A 16,515-nucleotide genomic window follows, 5' to 3' on the forward strand; every position below is an offset into this window, starting at 1 on the left:
AACCCAGAATTCAGCCCTGAGTACGGTGCTTGCGCGGCTGGCAGAAACTGCAGCGCTGTAACCCTGCGTCTCTATCCCAGCGCACACTGCAGACTTTCGCCGCGGGGCGATTTGCTGAATAAGCAGTTACCCTCCGTGCGACAAACCTCTCGCGTTTGAGTCCCCGTAGCCGATCCTCGTGCGATGGAAATCCTTCCTCCAGGTTCCGGAGCACCCCACTATTGCTGGAAATTCCTAACAAGATAGCCTTTAGCCGTCCTGACTTGTCATACTCCCACACAGTGAAGCAGCACACGGGGGCAATGCACTCCCCTCGCCGCCATCTTCCTCTCCTCAACACTAAGTCTTTTAGAAGACAAAAATATTTCAAAGTGCAGGCCAGCCATGGTGGCGGATACCTATAATCCCAGTGACTCAGGAGGCTGATGCAGGAGGATTGTGAGTTCAAAGCCAGCATCAGCAATTTAGCAAGGCCCTAAGCAACTCAGCAAGACCCTCTCTAAACAAAATACAAAAAAGGGCTGGGGATGTGGCTCAGTGTTTAAGCACTTCTGGGTTCAATACCCAGTATAAAAGAAAATCCAGATAGATAGAAGTGTATATACACCCAACAGTAAGAAATGAAAAAAGATAGCTTCTTGCCTTCATGTAGCTCATTTTGTTTTAAGGAATAGTGTTTCATAGGCATTTCTTGCATTAAATCCAAGTTACAACTTTTTGCTTGTGCAATAAATATGGAACCACAGATGTTGAATGCTGGAAGGCATCCACAAACAAAAGGACAGAGGTCAACATTTCTCATTTTACTGATATGACCAAGACAAGGGTAGAACAACTGCCCAATGTGACTTAAGAGACGGATGCGACTCCAACTACACCTCCTGGGCCTGAAGCCCAATCTCCTTTGATTGTTCCCCCATTTCTCCATGAAAGAGGTAAAATGAAAAATCAAGATCTGGAAAGAATAGGACAGACTCCCATAAATGGAAAAACATCAGTACGTCAATGGGACAAAACAAAATGACACATTGTCCCGTTTCTTTTCCAAGAGGAACTTGAAACCAGAACCTCTTGCCTTATTTTACAAATCAGCTTATAAATCCACATTCCAATGGTAATTGAACTACCTCACTTGCTTTGTTTCTAGAATTTCATCCTCTGGTGGGGAAGGAGGGTCCAAGTTTCCCCCTCAGGTGGGTATTTTTGTTAGGTGGAGTACTGGGGAGCCCCCCCTCCCCTGCTAGGGGCCTTTTGGGAGGGGTAAAGTCATGCAAAGCTCCTACTCCCCTGCAGAGGGCAACCTGGGGAGAGCTTCACCTCCTGTGTCCTTTTCTTGGGTCCCTCTAGGAACTCCAACTAGAATAGGAAAAGTACTGAGAGACCCTTCCCTTGTAGAAGTGCTAGTAGGAGGGATGTTGAGATCCAAAGGAAAGGGACCAAGGGCCTGTCTAGAGTCTAGGTCATGGATTCTCAAATTACACCACCACAGATCTAGAGGAATAGGAAGCTTGGGATACATACAAAGGTATAGGATAACTCTGGCACAATTTCTGAGGACATGATCTTATTCAAATATTTTTTTTAGGATGGTAGTTTCTAGTTTCATTATACTATCTAAACCAACATTGCAATAAGACTAGGTAATCACAAGAACTTATAAGCTGAATCAGGAAACTTCAGTTCATAATAAAGGAACAGGAAGGAGCAGAAGGAAATAGAATTTCATCCTACTTCTTTTCAGCTTGTGGCAGGGAAATTCAGGCTTGATCCCCTTGTTAACTGGGGTATAAGTTCATGTTCCTTCATCATCAGGGAGACTTTGGTGAGGAAGTATGGGAGGTATTGACTCCAGTAAAAAGACTCTTGGTGGTCCATGGGAGTGCAGGTCCAGCTCAGGATACACCTAGGTGGTTCCAAGCTCAAAGCCCTATGAAGTAATAAAGAATATACACCTGTCTGACCTTGCCTCCTGTCCCACACTTTCAAAGGGCCAAGTGGGGCCTAAGCTAACTGGTGGATTGAGGGATAGAGGGTTTCCAATTGACCTCCTTAGAAACAACAAACACGTGATTAGAAATCACCTTGCTACCTGTGAGATTTTCAGGCAAATATTTTATAAATTTACACTTAAATTTACACTTAAATTTACACTTATGGGCTGGGGTTGTAGCTCAGTGGTAGAGCACTCACCTGGCATGTGTGAGGCAATGGGTTTGATCCTCAGCACCACATAAAAATGAACAAATAAAATAAAGGTATTGTGTCCATCTACAACTAAAAAATTATATTTTTTAAAAATTTACACTTATGAGGCTAAAAATTTGAAAATGTAATACTTACTGTGTTTTTTTGAGTTACCATATCCTGAAAAGAAAAACAAAAGATGAACATAGTTTTTCTAAACAGTTAATTTTCATAAGCATTAAGTCTCCCCACATCATATAGTGCCCACCTTAAAACAAGAATTAATCATTTGAACCCCCACCATCTGAAAGCTTCAAATAGAATGAATCTCTGATAATCAAAAAATTCACATTCTATGGAAAACTAATCATAATTGTTTAGCTTTGGAAGTACTGGAGGGCATTTCTGCTTATGATGGTTTTCCCATATCAGTGACAATACTTTTGTCCAAAAGATTTATTTTAATTTTTTGTAGTTGTAGGTGAACAGCATGTCTTTATTTTATTTGTTTATTTTTGTGTGGTGCTAAGGATCCAACCCAGTGCCTCACATGTGCTAGGCAAATGCTCTGCCACTGAGCTAAAGCTCTAGCCCCCCAAAAGATATTTTGAGACTCAAATTTGGGGCACTGAGTGCCCTGCATCCCACCTTCCCAGAGAAGAATGACAGTGACAGTAAGAAAGCACTTGGGAAACACTGTGCCATCCTGGGGTTTGAATAGATCAATGCAAAGGCTGCAGAAACACCATGGTCACCCTTCCTACAGAAAGAGTACTACTGGAAGTATTCCTGACACCTTATTAGAACTGTCTAGGCAGGTTCAAACTCATGTCCATTTTAGCCAGTTAACAACAGGATGGTTATGCAGACCTTGAGTATATATCATTTATATGCTAGAAACCAACATTTCTGCAAGAGAAAACATAATTAAATATCTGCCCTGTAAAACATGCTTTATATAATCAGAGAATCTTTTTTTCAGCGATGAGGGTCAAATCCAGGGCCTCACACATGCTAGGCAAGCACTGTGCCACTGAGCCACATCCCTAGCCCAAGATTTCTATTTTTGATAAGAAGTTCAGATTGCTTCCTCTGGTATTAGATATAAATGACTAACTACCCATTTCCATTGTAGGAAATATTTGTCTGATTCGTTAAAAATTAAAAATTTTCAATTGCTAGCCCTGTAAAATAATTTTAACATTATCTAGATCATAGAACTTTCCAGAGGGCTTTTCTAAAGCACAGGTGAGGAAAACTGTATTGAATTAGGAAAAAAATGTTAAAATTTCATGTTTCCTATCAAAGTATAGATTAATAATCTATATACTTTCATATTTTCTAAATTCTAAGTATTCTAAATACTTCTAAGCACAGTGAAAAATCAGTAAAAGCAGCAGTTAATATCTAAATCTCTAAAGTTATTTAAGTTGGCTTATAGACTTTAAATATGTTTCTAAACTGTAGAAACTATTCTACAATGTAAAGCACACTGATAAAAGTTTCTTTTTTTCACTGTCATACAAATGACTTCTTCAAATACACTATGTGCTATAACTACAGAGCACCTATCTACGTAAAATGCATGTGAGGTTTAACACATACAGATTATACATCAGAAGCAGGTGGTGTTTCTATCAGGAAATAATCTCAAACCAATATAGAACCCAGAAAAATTTGGTTAATATTAAATCACAAGAAACACATACACACACACACACAGCCCAAGTATGGCATAAAATTGTCTTCTTACAGTACTGAGGGAGTTGGACACTTAAAAAGGATGTCTGTAAAGGCCAATCTCTAAACCCACTAGTTCTCATACCTGATTGCACATTTGGGAGGTTTAAAAAAGTCCCATGCCTGTGCAGCACACCCCAGAGATTGTGACGTGATTGTTTGGGGTGTGGCCTGACTCCTGGGATATTTACAAGCTCTCTGGGTAATTCTAAAGTGCAATCAAGGTTGAGAAACAGTGCTGTAAACAAACTATTAATTTTTAAATGATTTAACATAAAGCAGGCTTTTCTAAGATATTCAACAATATTAGTAGACTTTTAGAATAACGCACATCAGACATTTATATTTTGCAAATATAAGCATTTAAAAATGTTCTATATGGGCTGGGACTGTAGCTCAGTGCTAAAGCACCCGCCTTGCATGTGTGAGGCACTGGGTTCGATCCTCAGCACCACGTAAATAATAAATAAAGATATTTTTAAAATGTTCTATATTATCAAAAAATGTTTGTTTCAATCTTGCCAAAATACATTTCAGAAATTCTCAATATTACTGAATTGTATAGGAATACACTTGTTTTCAGTTTTGCTATGTTTTCAGATTAGAGTATAATAACAAATTAAATGCCGATTATATCTATGGTAAAATTTTCTGCTTATTTTGGTAACTGTTAAATATATCCCTGTCATTATCCAAGTCAAGAACTAATTTTTATAACATGTAAGTTTGGATCAAATTGCCCACAAAGGGATTCAGAGTAGTGTGTTTGTGTCAATGGAAGTGAATACTTTTTGCTTTTTCTCTAATGAGCCTGGAAGTGTTCAGGTCGCCTGCAAAAGCTTAATGTAGCAACGATGCTCACAGAGCAGCCAGAAATTTATATGTGTGAGGTAGAACCAGTGGTAGGAAAAAAGGTATTGCAAAAGCAATTTTTATTACTTTTCTCACATATAATTCCTGTGCTATGTTACATTTCGGCTTGACATAAAATTCTGCTTTCCCAAAATGATGCACTCAGAGGAAGGTGAACGATGTTCTTTACCTTCAGTGACAGTGCTGTGTCGGCATCGGTATCATGGTACAGGATCACATTATTGGCCATGTCAAAGCTTTCACGGACTCCAAGATGGTAGAAGAGGGAAGGCTGTCTGGAGAAGTCACTCATGTCTACAACAGCAACATCTGAAATGAACAAGAGAGGGATGGGAGTGAGAGGACAGATGATCTGTCTACTTAATCTACTTGTTACTGAAGAATTTTTTAAAAAACAACAAAAACCCTCTTCCTTTTTTAAAGTGATAGGAATATAGTCTCAAAATCAGCTAATGGATTTATCTTTAATGTCATTCTTATGAAATATATATCAAATATAGTTTGCATATTTATGAAGCATATAGTATAATGAAATAAAAACCCAGGTAAGCCCAAGTCATTACACATACACTTCCCTGATCACATCTCCTCCCTCTTGCCCAGAGGAGATCTCTATCCTCATTTCTGGATTTATCATTTCCCTACACATGTGTTTGTGTGTATACTATAGACCAAATATTTGTGTCCCCCTCTAAATTTGTGTGTGGCAATCTAATCCCCAATGTGATAATATTTGGAGATGGTGCCTTTGGGAAGAACTATCATGAATAGGTTTAATGTTCTTATAAGAGGCCCCAGAGAGTTGACTTGTCCCTTCCACCATGTGAGAACACAGTGAGAAGATCCAGGTTATGAACCAGCAAGTGGGCTCTCATCAGACAGTGGATTTGATGGTACCTTAATCTTAGACTTCCCAGCCTCCAGAATTATGAGAAATAAAATTCTGTTTTTTATAGGCCATTCAGGCTATGGTATTCAGTTATAGCAGTCTGAACAGGCTAAGACAGTATGTAAAGACATGTATGGGCTTATTCTATTTATGAACTCCTAAATAATATGTTGTTCATCTTTGCATGTCTTTGAATTTTATATAAATAGTACCTTTTGTATTTTCTTTGACTTGCTTTTTTAATTTTTTATTTATAGTTGGACACAATACCTTTATTTTATTTATTTATTTTTATGTGGTGCTGAAGATCGAACCCAGGGCCTTGCACATGCGAGGTGAGTGCTCTCTGAGCCACAACCCCAACCCCTTGACTTGCTATTTTTTAAAGCAATCTTTTTAAAGGTTTAATGTGTTTCAGGATAGGTGTATTTTCTATGTGTGTGTGTGGTGCTGAGGATTGAACCCAGGGCCTCATGTGTGGTAGGTGAGTGTTGTATCCACTGAGCTACACTCCCAGCCCTGACTTGCTACTTTTTGATGTGATTCAACCAACTTGTTCCTCTAGCTTCAGTTCCTACAGTTTCACTTCTATATAGCTTTCCATTGTATCACAATTAGATCATAATTTTTTATCCATCCTATCTATGGAGATTTTATTCATTTTTCTTTTTCTATGACCAGATGTTACAATAAACATTTCTGTGCCATAGCTCCTCGTTCACATATCCATCATCAACTTGACAATATAAAATGCCCCCTAAAGTTGTGTCCTGTCATGAAAACTTATTCAAAAAGGAGCAACTTATTGTATCAATCACAAACATATTTAAATTTGCTTAGTAGTATTGGACACCATTTCAAAATTTGTAATTTTTTGAGAAGATGCAAGAGCTCCAAATTTCATGGGAGCTTCCCCACTATGTGCACTAGAGATACAGAAATATAATGTCCAAACTTCTGCTCACATTACTATGACTTACATCAAGTCAACGAAAATTCTGATGAAATGGAATAGAGGTGAGTTGTGGGTGTCAAGTGTATGAGTGTGAGGAAACAAGAAGGTAGGTAGAGGGCTGGGGTTGTGGCTCAGTGGTGGAGCGCTTGCCTAGCACATGCAAGGCCCAGGGTTCGATTCTCAGCACCACATAGAAATAAATAAATAAATAAAATAAAGGTATTGTGTCCAACTACAACTGAAAAATAAATATTAAAAAAAAAGAAGGTAGGTAGAAGCCACATCAGCACCAGGCTCCACAGGTTCTGCAGAGACACTGGGAGACTTGAGGCCAAGTGTCACCAATTGACACTTTTATTCTTATATATGGATTGCCTACTATATACCAGGCATTATGCTGGGTACCAAGGATAGAAGTGTGAATGGGGCATAAATCTTTTCTTAAAAAAAAAAAAGTACAGTACTATGCAGGGAACTAGAAGGAAGTACACACAGTTAGAGCTACTGTGAAGGGGGCTAAAGTGAGGGAAACTGGGAGAGAGGAACCCCCAGAAGGGTACCCAACCACTCAAGCACAGAGAGCAGTCAGAGAAAGCCTGGAGGAAGTGACGCTGTCTGTGGCCAGAGGATCTGTAAGAGTTAGGCAGGTAAGCGAGGGCAGAATGGAGGAATGGAAAGGGAAGGAAAGAATGCTGTAGGAAGAGAAACAAGTGCAAAAGGTCAGAGGCAAGTTAGGTTGTGAATGTTAATTTCCTGGCCAGAACACCCTAGGAGATGAATCTGGGCTAGCAAGTACCAACTGGCAAAGGGGCCTTCCAAGCATGTTAAGAGGGCTGGACTCTACCTTGAGGCAGTGGAAAACAATGGTAGGTTGGTTTTTTTTTTTAATGGAGAACTACAAATATATATAAAAGTTGACAGAAGAGTAGGAAACCCACATAAGAGTCCTTCACCCTCAACAATTATCATCTCATGATAAGCTTTGTTGTAACTCCAGTGCCATCCATACTACCCCCTTCCATATTATTTTGAAGCAAATACCAGTTACCATATCCTTTTATTCCCAAATATTTTAGGATGCATTGCTAAAATATGAGAACTCAAGAGAAAAAAATAGTCATAGTATCCATGCCTCACCCAAAACTATTTTTTAAATAATCAGGAGACGTTTTAGACAGAGACAATCACATTCAAATTCACCCTTTAGAGGTTGTTGCTAATGATAGGACAAATGCATATGCTGAGGAAACACTTGACAAGTCAGCTTGGCTAATTTATCTCAAATGGATAATTCTGCTCCCCACAGAGGTTTGCTCAGAGTCAAAAATAACACTGCAGCTAAGTAAATTAGACATTCTGCCTATATGATTGTTCCCTGGACTCCATTACCTACTCAAAATTAAAAATGAAGAGTTTCATACCAATGCTATTTTAAAAGTGGCAACATAAGATACCAATTCCAAGGCCACAATGATTGCTATCTTTAGTTAATAAAGGAGAGGAAACAAAGGAAAGTGGTAGGGAAGCGCAGAGTGCAGGGTCGCAGGACAGCAGCCTCCAACTCCCATAGATTTATAGACAGTCTGGAGCTTGGTGGAGTAGCTTTTTGCCAAGTAAATTAAGTTTTTATCTGGCAACACAAAAAACCGTCCTTTTTATGCCTTCTCAACATTTTGTGCTGGGACGTGTAGTACCTCCAGGACCTGTACTTCCAGGACCTCACTACCTCCAGAAGTTCTTCTATGGCTCCACTCCAGAGGTAGTGACTTTCCAGTGCCAATTAAAATAGGTCAATGCTGCTACTTAAAATAAAAAGTCAGAACAATTCATGTTCCATAGGAAAACTTAGTCTCAAATTTAACACTGAAATTTTTTGCTTGACATTTGTCACACAGGCTACTAGCATGAATTGATTTTAAGCAATTTATTTATTTATTTTAGTTGTAGTTGGACACAATGTCTTTATTTATTTTTATGTGGTGTTGGGGATCGAACCCAGGGCCTCACCTGTGCTAGGCGAGCGCTCTACTGCTGAGTCACAAACCAAGCCCTATTTTAAGCAATTTATATCCAGACAATATTCAACTGGCTTGCTTTTAGAATTTCTAAGACACTAATTTAACAGTGGTCTGAATTTTTTTTTAATCATATATAAAGCCTCCAGGTTTGTTTTCCTAAAGAGACTACCAATTCATTCAAAGCTTTAATGATCACAATGGTCACATGGTCTGTCATTTACCAAATCCTTCCAAACACCTCAGGTGAATTTCAAAAGCACCTCACTGAGAGGCAGGCAGAGAAAATACTGGCTTCATTTTGCAGGTGGGCAAATTAAATGCAAACAGGTTAACAGACTTGCTCAAGTTCACTCAGCTAGGACAGGACTCAAATTCACTTTTCTGACCCCAAGTCCTATTCTCCCCAGTGCATGGATAAGACTTACTGCTATTCTGACTCACTCTAAAATTAAGCCACTGAGGAGGAAGACAATGGATATATCAGGCTAAATACTAGGCAAAAGATCACAGATTAAAAGAAAGAGATAAAATTCACATATTCATTCCCAAATATACCCTATGTTCCTAGCAGTCATTACTTTCCAGTTAGTTCCCAGTGATACAGGCCAGCCTTGGCAAAGAAGCCTGCATAGTATAACTCAGCTTCCTTGATCATGAAGCAGGCATGAACACATCCCTATCTACCAAGGTTTAACACACTTTAAAAAGTGATATACCATGGGGGACTACAAAAGGCCAAGTCCGGTAAAAAGTACACTTTAGCTGGAAAGCATTTAAATTTTACATTGAAGCACCCCTCAGTTTATCAATTATAATCATGTCAAAACATGCTAATATAAAATAAGATCAAATATACATGGGCTTTTAATTCATTCAAATTTGGGGGGCTTGGGGTTAGCTCAACTCACTTGCCTAGCATGCATGAGTCTCTGGATTCAAACCCCAGCACCATGCAAAAAGAAAACCAAAAAAATCAACAAAAAATATTTTGAACACCGTCTTGAACATAATTTTTGTTAAATGTTTTATAAGACTATAATTTTTAGTGTGGTTTATAAGTATTGGATTTCTGCAGTAAAGCATTAGTCAACAAAATGATACAATAGTGAATAGTGAATGATTTACCAGAGAAGTTCTGTAATCATACTGGTTCATGCCAATCTTTAAATATACTCCAGCTTACCCATAAGACTATCTTCCTCCCAGCAGACTAAAATAAATAAAGAATATAAATAAGACTGGTTTTGTCTAAATGTAAATAGTTGGGGTTTAGAATAAGTTTCCTACCAAAGACACTTCTAAAAAATCTGACTGGACTTAATTGCAACACTGGACATCTGAAAACTCCCTTTAAAAAAAGCTCAAATTTATTGGACAGAAGATATATTGACTAACTCCTACCATAATTTAGATCTGACTTTATCATGACTTGGGAGGAGGACCACAAGTTTGAGGCCTGTCTCAGCAACTCAGCGAGGTCCTCAACAACTCAACAAGACCCTATATCAAAATAAAATAGATTCAGGCATGGTGGCAAATGCCTATAATCCCAGTGGCTTGGGAGGCTGAAGCAGGATGATCACAAATTCAACGCCAGCCTCAGCAAAAAGTGAGGTGCTAAGCTACTCAGTGAGACCCCATCTCTAAATAAAATACAAAATAGGACTGGGGATGTGGCTCAGTGGTCAAGTGGCCCTGAGTTCAATCCCCAGAAACAAACAAAAATTATAATAATAATAATGAAAATAAAATAGAAAAAGAGTTGGGGATATGGCTCAGTGGGTTAAGCACCCCTGGGTTCAATCCCCAGTACCAAAAAAGATCTGACTTTATCCATTACTGTTCATTGCTAACACTCTTTCAAGTTAGGCCAATTGAAAGAATGCTCTATCTATCATGGTTTAGAATTTCTAAGACACTAATTTAACAGTGGTCTGGAATTTTTTTATCATTTAAATCTCATCTTCTTATCTTGTGAAAAGGTGTCAACCTACCAATTCAGTGTTAAGAGGTCAGCAAATCCTTACCTAGTGCCACAATAGATGGGTAATAGTTGCTTTGACTATTGACGTTTAACTAGGAGGAGGGAGGGGAAGAGTGGGGACATCAGAAAACTATATCTGGTCCATCTTTTGCTTCCCAGTATCTATTTTTTCTTATAAGAATAGACCAAAATAAATCATTTTTGTAGCTATATAAGTGTGATCAACATGTATCCACCACTAGGTTTTCCAAAAGAGACATGGCATATATAAGCAAACTATGTTTACTCATTGAGGTAAATGGACTTAGTGGGCTCTTAATTTCAAACCACTCCCAGTGAAATAATTGTAAAACACAGTATTGCATGATTTCAGGTGCTTTATCTTTCACACAAACACGTTTGTCTTTCACCCAACAATGCAGAAAAAAATGAGCTGCATTATACTGCAAGCTAGATTGCGTTCATTGCTTTAAATGACAGCACTATTATCCATGTTGTCACACCTCCCAGATCCAACTTTGGTTCCCCAGCAGCCTTTGAACACACCACCTCAAATTTTCATCTTCATCACCCAAAGACTCCTTCTCAGGTTTCTTCAACCATTTTATAACAGGATCACTTTGCCATGCGTTTCTTGGGCAAATTTTTTAATGAATTATGGTTATACAAAATATTGGTTATGCATAATTCATAAAAATGATAAATAGTAAAAACTCCATTGTGTATATATACCACAATTTCTTTATCCATTTGCTTGTTGATGGGCACCTGGCTGGTTACATAGCTTGGCTATTGTGAACTGCACTGCTATAAACATTGATGTGGCTGCATGTCTACAGTATGCCAATATTAGATCTTTTGAATATATACTGAAAAGTGGGGTAGCGGGGTCATATGGTAGTTCCATTCTTAGATTTCTGAGGAATCTCCTTACTGCTTTCCAGAGTGGTTGTACTGATTTGCAGTCTCATCAACAACATATTAAGTGTACCTTTTTCTCCACATTCTCACCAACACTATCTTGATCACTGCCATTCTGATTGGAGTGAGATGAAATCTCAGTATAGTTTTGATTTGCATTTCCCTGATTGCTAGAGATGTTGAATATTTTTAATATATTTATTGGCCATGTATATTTCTTCTTTTGAGAAGTCTCTCTGTAGTTATATTGCCCATTTATTAATCAAATTATTTGGGGGGGTGTTAAGTTTTTTGAGTTCTTTAAATATTCTAGTTATTAATCCCCTATCTGAGGAGTAGATGGCAAAGATCTGTAGATCCCATTCAGTAGGCTCTCTCCTCATGCTTTTAATTGTTTTATTTTCTGTGCAAAAGCAAAAAATGTCTTTGGCAAATTTTTGAGACAAATTTCTTATAAACCTTTTCTGACCAGCAGATAACAAGCTCTTCTTTCCACCTCTTCTGTATCTCACCTTTGAGCTACATGCAATTTTAGAGCCCAGAAGAGTTTGATGTAGTGCTACCACACGCTGCAAACCATGAAAAATGTACCACTGAGTTTTTCTTTCATAGTGACAAAATTGTAGAAAAGAGTCCTTGAAAAAAAAAAAGAAAGAAAGGGGTCTTTGCTTTAAGTTGTTCTCTGTCTCATTAAAACGAACATCAGTCAACACCAGAAGACTCATGGCTTGCTTTTACATTTACTACTCCAACAATACCCTTTTATTCTTAATAAAACCAACTGCTCCTTAAAGATCATCATAAACCAATCAAGACATTTGCATGAATGCTGATTTCACCTATTCTGTGTCCTATGTTTCCTCATTGATGTCTGTCCCCACCAACTGTGGGGGGAACTGAGTTCATGTAGTGGTGGTGACTCATGATATGGGATATGGGGCCATCAGTTGTTGTCCTTACCCCTTCAAGTTTTCTTAAATTTTTTTCACATACCAATTTCCTTTTTCTTAGGTGGTCGTTTGACAATCAATGTGCAAAATTTATGATTTGCATCAAGTATGCCTCAATAACCAGAGACTTTGCAGTAATTATTTACTTCCGAGAAAGCAGAAGCACTTTTGGATACAGGAGTCTCATTCTTAAGACAGAAAACACATTTCAACAAACTCATCCAACAAGTTTTGAAGCGTTAGCCTTGTGAAATCCAATGCCAATCTAAGAGTCATTCTAAACATCAAAATTTGTCTTTGCTGCAAGCTCATAACAAAATATTTGATGGGATACATTGGAGGCCAATTAAGCATCTGCTATCGTTTAGATACAGTTGGCATGTGGCCCCCAAAAGGTTCATATGCTGGAGGACTGCTCTCCAGTACAGTGGTGATGAGGTAGTGAAACCTTTAAGGGAGGCACCTTAGTACAAGGTGGTTAGGTCATTGTAGCTGCTGCCCTTGAAAGGGATTAATATAGTTCTGTGAGACTCCAGGTAGTTCCTGCATGAATGGGTTATTGTTTGGGGATAATAATAAGTTAGATAGTGGTAATGATTACAGAACTCTGAATATACTAAAACCCACGGAACTTTATACTTTAGATGACTGGACTACATCTCAATAAAGCTGTCAAAACCAATAAGAACCAAGTACTAGAATATTCATAGCAGCAGCACCATTCATAAGTCTCAAATTGGGACCAACTCTAATGTTCATTTACAAAAGAAACAAATTGTGGCATCCTCTTACACAATGCTATACAGAATGACACTGAACAAATTATTGTTATATTGATATTATAGAGATATCCCACAAACATAAGTGAATGAAAGGATCCAAACACTAAAATGGTACAAACTCTATTATTTCATTAATAGAAAGTATAGAAACAGGCAAAACTAATCCATGCTGCTGTAAAATCAGTATAGTGGTTGCTCTTAGCCAGGGGTAAGGCTAGAAAAGGGCAACAATCACATGCTGGGATGCTGTTGGCATCCACTTTCTTGATCTGGGTGCTAGGTATACAATGTGTTCAGTAAGTGAAAACTCAGAAGTACACTCAAGACTATATATATATATGTGTATATATGTACATACACACACACACACACATATATATATATATATACCTATGTGTGTATATATATATATATATATATATATATATATATATATATACACCTCGATAGATAAATTAAGAGGCATATTCAAAGTAGGGTTTTATGCTTTTTCCTCACCTCCATTCTTTATCACAGGACAAAGAATGGAGTTAAGATGTAATCTCCAACCTCTAAACTTTTCTTACAAACTGCAGGAGTATAATATGACACAACTTCCTGATGACTGGCCAACTGTCCAAGGGATTCAAGCCCTAAATCTTTTTTTTTTTTTTTGAGACAGGGTTTCACTATGTTGTTGAGGCTGCTTTGAACTTGCAATCCTCCTGCTTTAGCCTCCCGAGCTGAGATTACAGGCATGTGCCACCATGCCCGCTGAGCCCTTAATCTTTATTGCCCAAAGCATCTTTCATTCTATAAACTGAAGCTTTGGTACACTTATTGATGGGGGCAGAAGGTAAGGGTGTAAGGATAACCAGCATTTATGGAGCACTTACCAAGTTCAAGACACTGAGCTTGATTCACTACATAGGAAATTTTAAAAATGAGACTCAGACATTTTAAGTTATCCAGGTCATCCAGCCAATAAATGATAAAGGATAGGGTAGAAATTCAAACTCTGGTGCCTAATAACAATGTCCTTTGTCCTGTACCACTTGTATTATCAGAGCCAGTGGGACACAATGATAGTACATGTGTTGTTCTGTTTTGGAAGTTTTTACTCCAAAAGGCAGATGGGCCATTGGCCTAAAGGGCAACCTGAGCCTCCAGAACTTTTGGGGATGATGAGATGAAAAGGAGGTAGCTGTGGTCCTACGATCTAGAATCCAAGTGCCTTGCAAGCTCATCCTGGCCAAGCCTTGTCTCCCAATATGTTTGAAACAAGGTTTCAGGCTTGGTTTATCAAAGTCTCCAGTGTCAAACTTCATTTGAGAGGAATCACAGATGTAAATGTAAAAGATAAAACTATAAAGCTTTCAGAAGTACACAGAAGACTATTTGCACAGCCACCACCTGGGAGGTTTCATAAGACAGATAGAGCATGCAATCATGAAAGATTAATATACTAAATTAGGCTACATCAAAAATAAAAACTTCTGCTCATCAAAAGTCACCACTGAGTATTTGAATAAGCAAGCCACAGTCTGGGAGCAAATGCTCACAAAATATACTTTTGACAAAGCATTTAAATCTAGAAATATAAAGAATTCATAATTCAATAATAAGATGACAACCCAATTAAATGGGTACGTGACTCAAGCGGACACCTCACAAAGGAAGACATCTGCATGTCAAAAAAGTGCATGGAAAGGTGCTCAACATCATTAATCATCAGGGAAAGGCAATTAAAACCATAATGAGAAATCTCTACTTCCTTTACTGGAAAGGCCAAAATTGAACAGATCAATAATACAAAATGTTGGTGAGGATGTAAAGCCACTGGAACTGTCACACATGGGTGCTAGGAATACAAAATGGTACAACCACTTTAGATAAAGGGACAGAGTTTCCTATATATATCTATGCTTTGATCTAGCCATTCTACTCCTAGGTATTTACTCAAGAGAAATAAAAAAATATTAGTCCACAAAAAGACCTACACATAAATGTTCCTAGCAGTTTTATTTGTATTAGCTCCAAACTAGAAGCAACCTCAATGTTCATCAAATAGGAGAATGCTGAAACCAATTGTGGTATATTATTACAATGGAATAGTACTTCATATTTTAAAAAACTCAAACTATGATACCTGTAGTAATATGGATGAATCTCAAAAACATCATACTGAGCAAATAAAGCCAGGCACACTTTGTGAATACACACTGTGTGAATCTAGTTATATAAACTCTAGAAAAGGCTGATCTAATCTATAGTGATAGATGAATCATTTCTTGAGGTCAACAATGGGGGTAAAGGAAGGAATGCATCAGAGGGGACATGAGGGAACTTTCTGGGAAGATAGAAATGTTCCGTATTGTTACGGGGTTTGGGTTACACATGGTTAATCATTTTTCAGAGTCAGATGAGATGCGTATTTCAATGTATATACATTTTGCATTAAAACACTTAAGTATAATAGTCAAGAAGGGGTGGTGAATGGGTAGAGGAAGAGAAAAGAATAACAGAATGTTAATAATTGCTGAAGCTGGGTAATATACATGCTTGAAATTTTCCATAATAAATAAAAAATTTAAGAGGGAAAAACTTATCTACATCAAATGCTCCTACTTCTCACCACCTTCTCTTTCCCTCCCCTTCAATTCTGCCTGGCCCCTGGGCTGCCCTCCTGCAGACTCTGATTTCCAAATGAGCGCTACTTCCTGCCAAGGCCCACCACTCCATTCTGCTGAGCAACCACCCCCCAACCCACAACCATCAACAACCAAACCCCAACAACCATCAGGCATTCCTGCCAAGTTCTGCCACACCCAATAGCTCAAAACCTGCACAAAGTATTGAGAAACATGAATTTTTCCAGGCTACTCTGTAGAAGTTCAGTCCTATCCCAGCTATTATTTGACTAAGATTTGAATATCACCCATCTCCAAACCTGATATGTAGAAGGCTTTTAAATAATAATTTAAAAAGCTTATGGCTTATATTCCAAAACTATGCCAGCTGACTGCTGAAAATAAAACATTTTTTGCCCTAGTAACAAATAATAGCTAATAAAGTAGCGGGCCAGCCCACAAATGTCAATTCTAAAATGTGCTCAAGGTGATCAGCAATGAATCAACTAAATGCTGCAAGTAAAATGCTTCTTTCATCAAAGTTGGCCCACGTGACTAAAAGTTGAGGAAAGTTCCCAGCTTAATGTTGGGTGAGTAGCAGTGGCATGGA

General features: G+C 38.1%; 1 protein-coding gene across 2 annotated transcripts in view; it reads right to left on the reverse strand.

Annotated features, from left to right (window-relative positions):
- Map3k15 (mitogen-activated protein kinase kinase kinase 15) overlaps nt 1-16,515 on the reverse strand; it is a 118,358-nt gene that overhangs the window by 93,322 nt on the left and 8,521 nt on the right. The window contains exons 2-3 of one of the 2 annotated variants that reach the window (XM_015488068.2): nt 4,967-5,106; nt 2,341-2,364 (exon numbers count right to left, since the gene is read on the reverse strand). In XM_015488068.2, coding sequence (XP_015343554.1) covers nt 2,341-2,364; nt 4,967-5,106 — 164 coding nt within the window. The remainder of the gene's footprint in view (nt 1-2,340; nt 2,365-4,966; nt 5,107-16,515) is intronic. The other variant, XM_048796507.1, reaches the window with a different exon arrangement.

This window comes from Marmota marmota, unplaced genomic scaffold (assembly GCF_001458135.2).
Source record: "Marmota marmota marmota unplaced genomic scaffold, marMar, whole genome shotgun sequence".
Classification (NCBI taxonomy): Eukaryota; Metazoa; Chordata; class Mammalia; order Rodentia; family Sciuridae; genus Marmota; species Marmota marmota.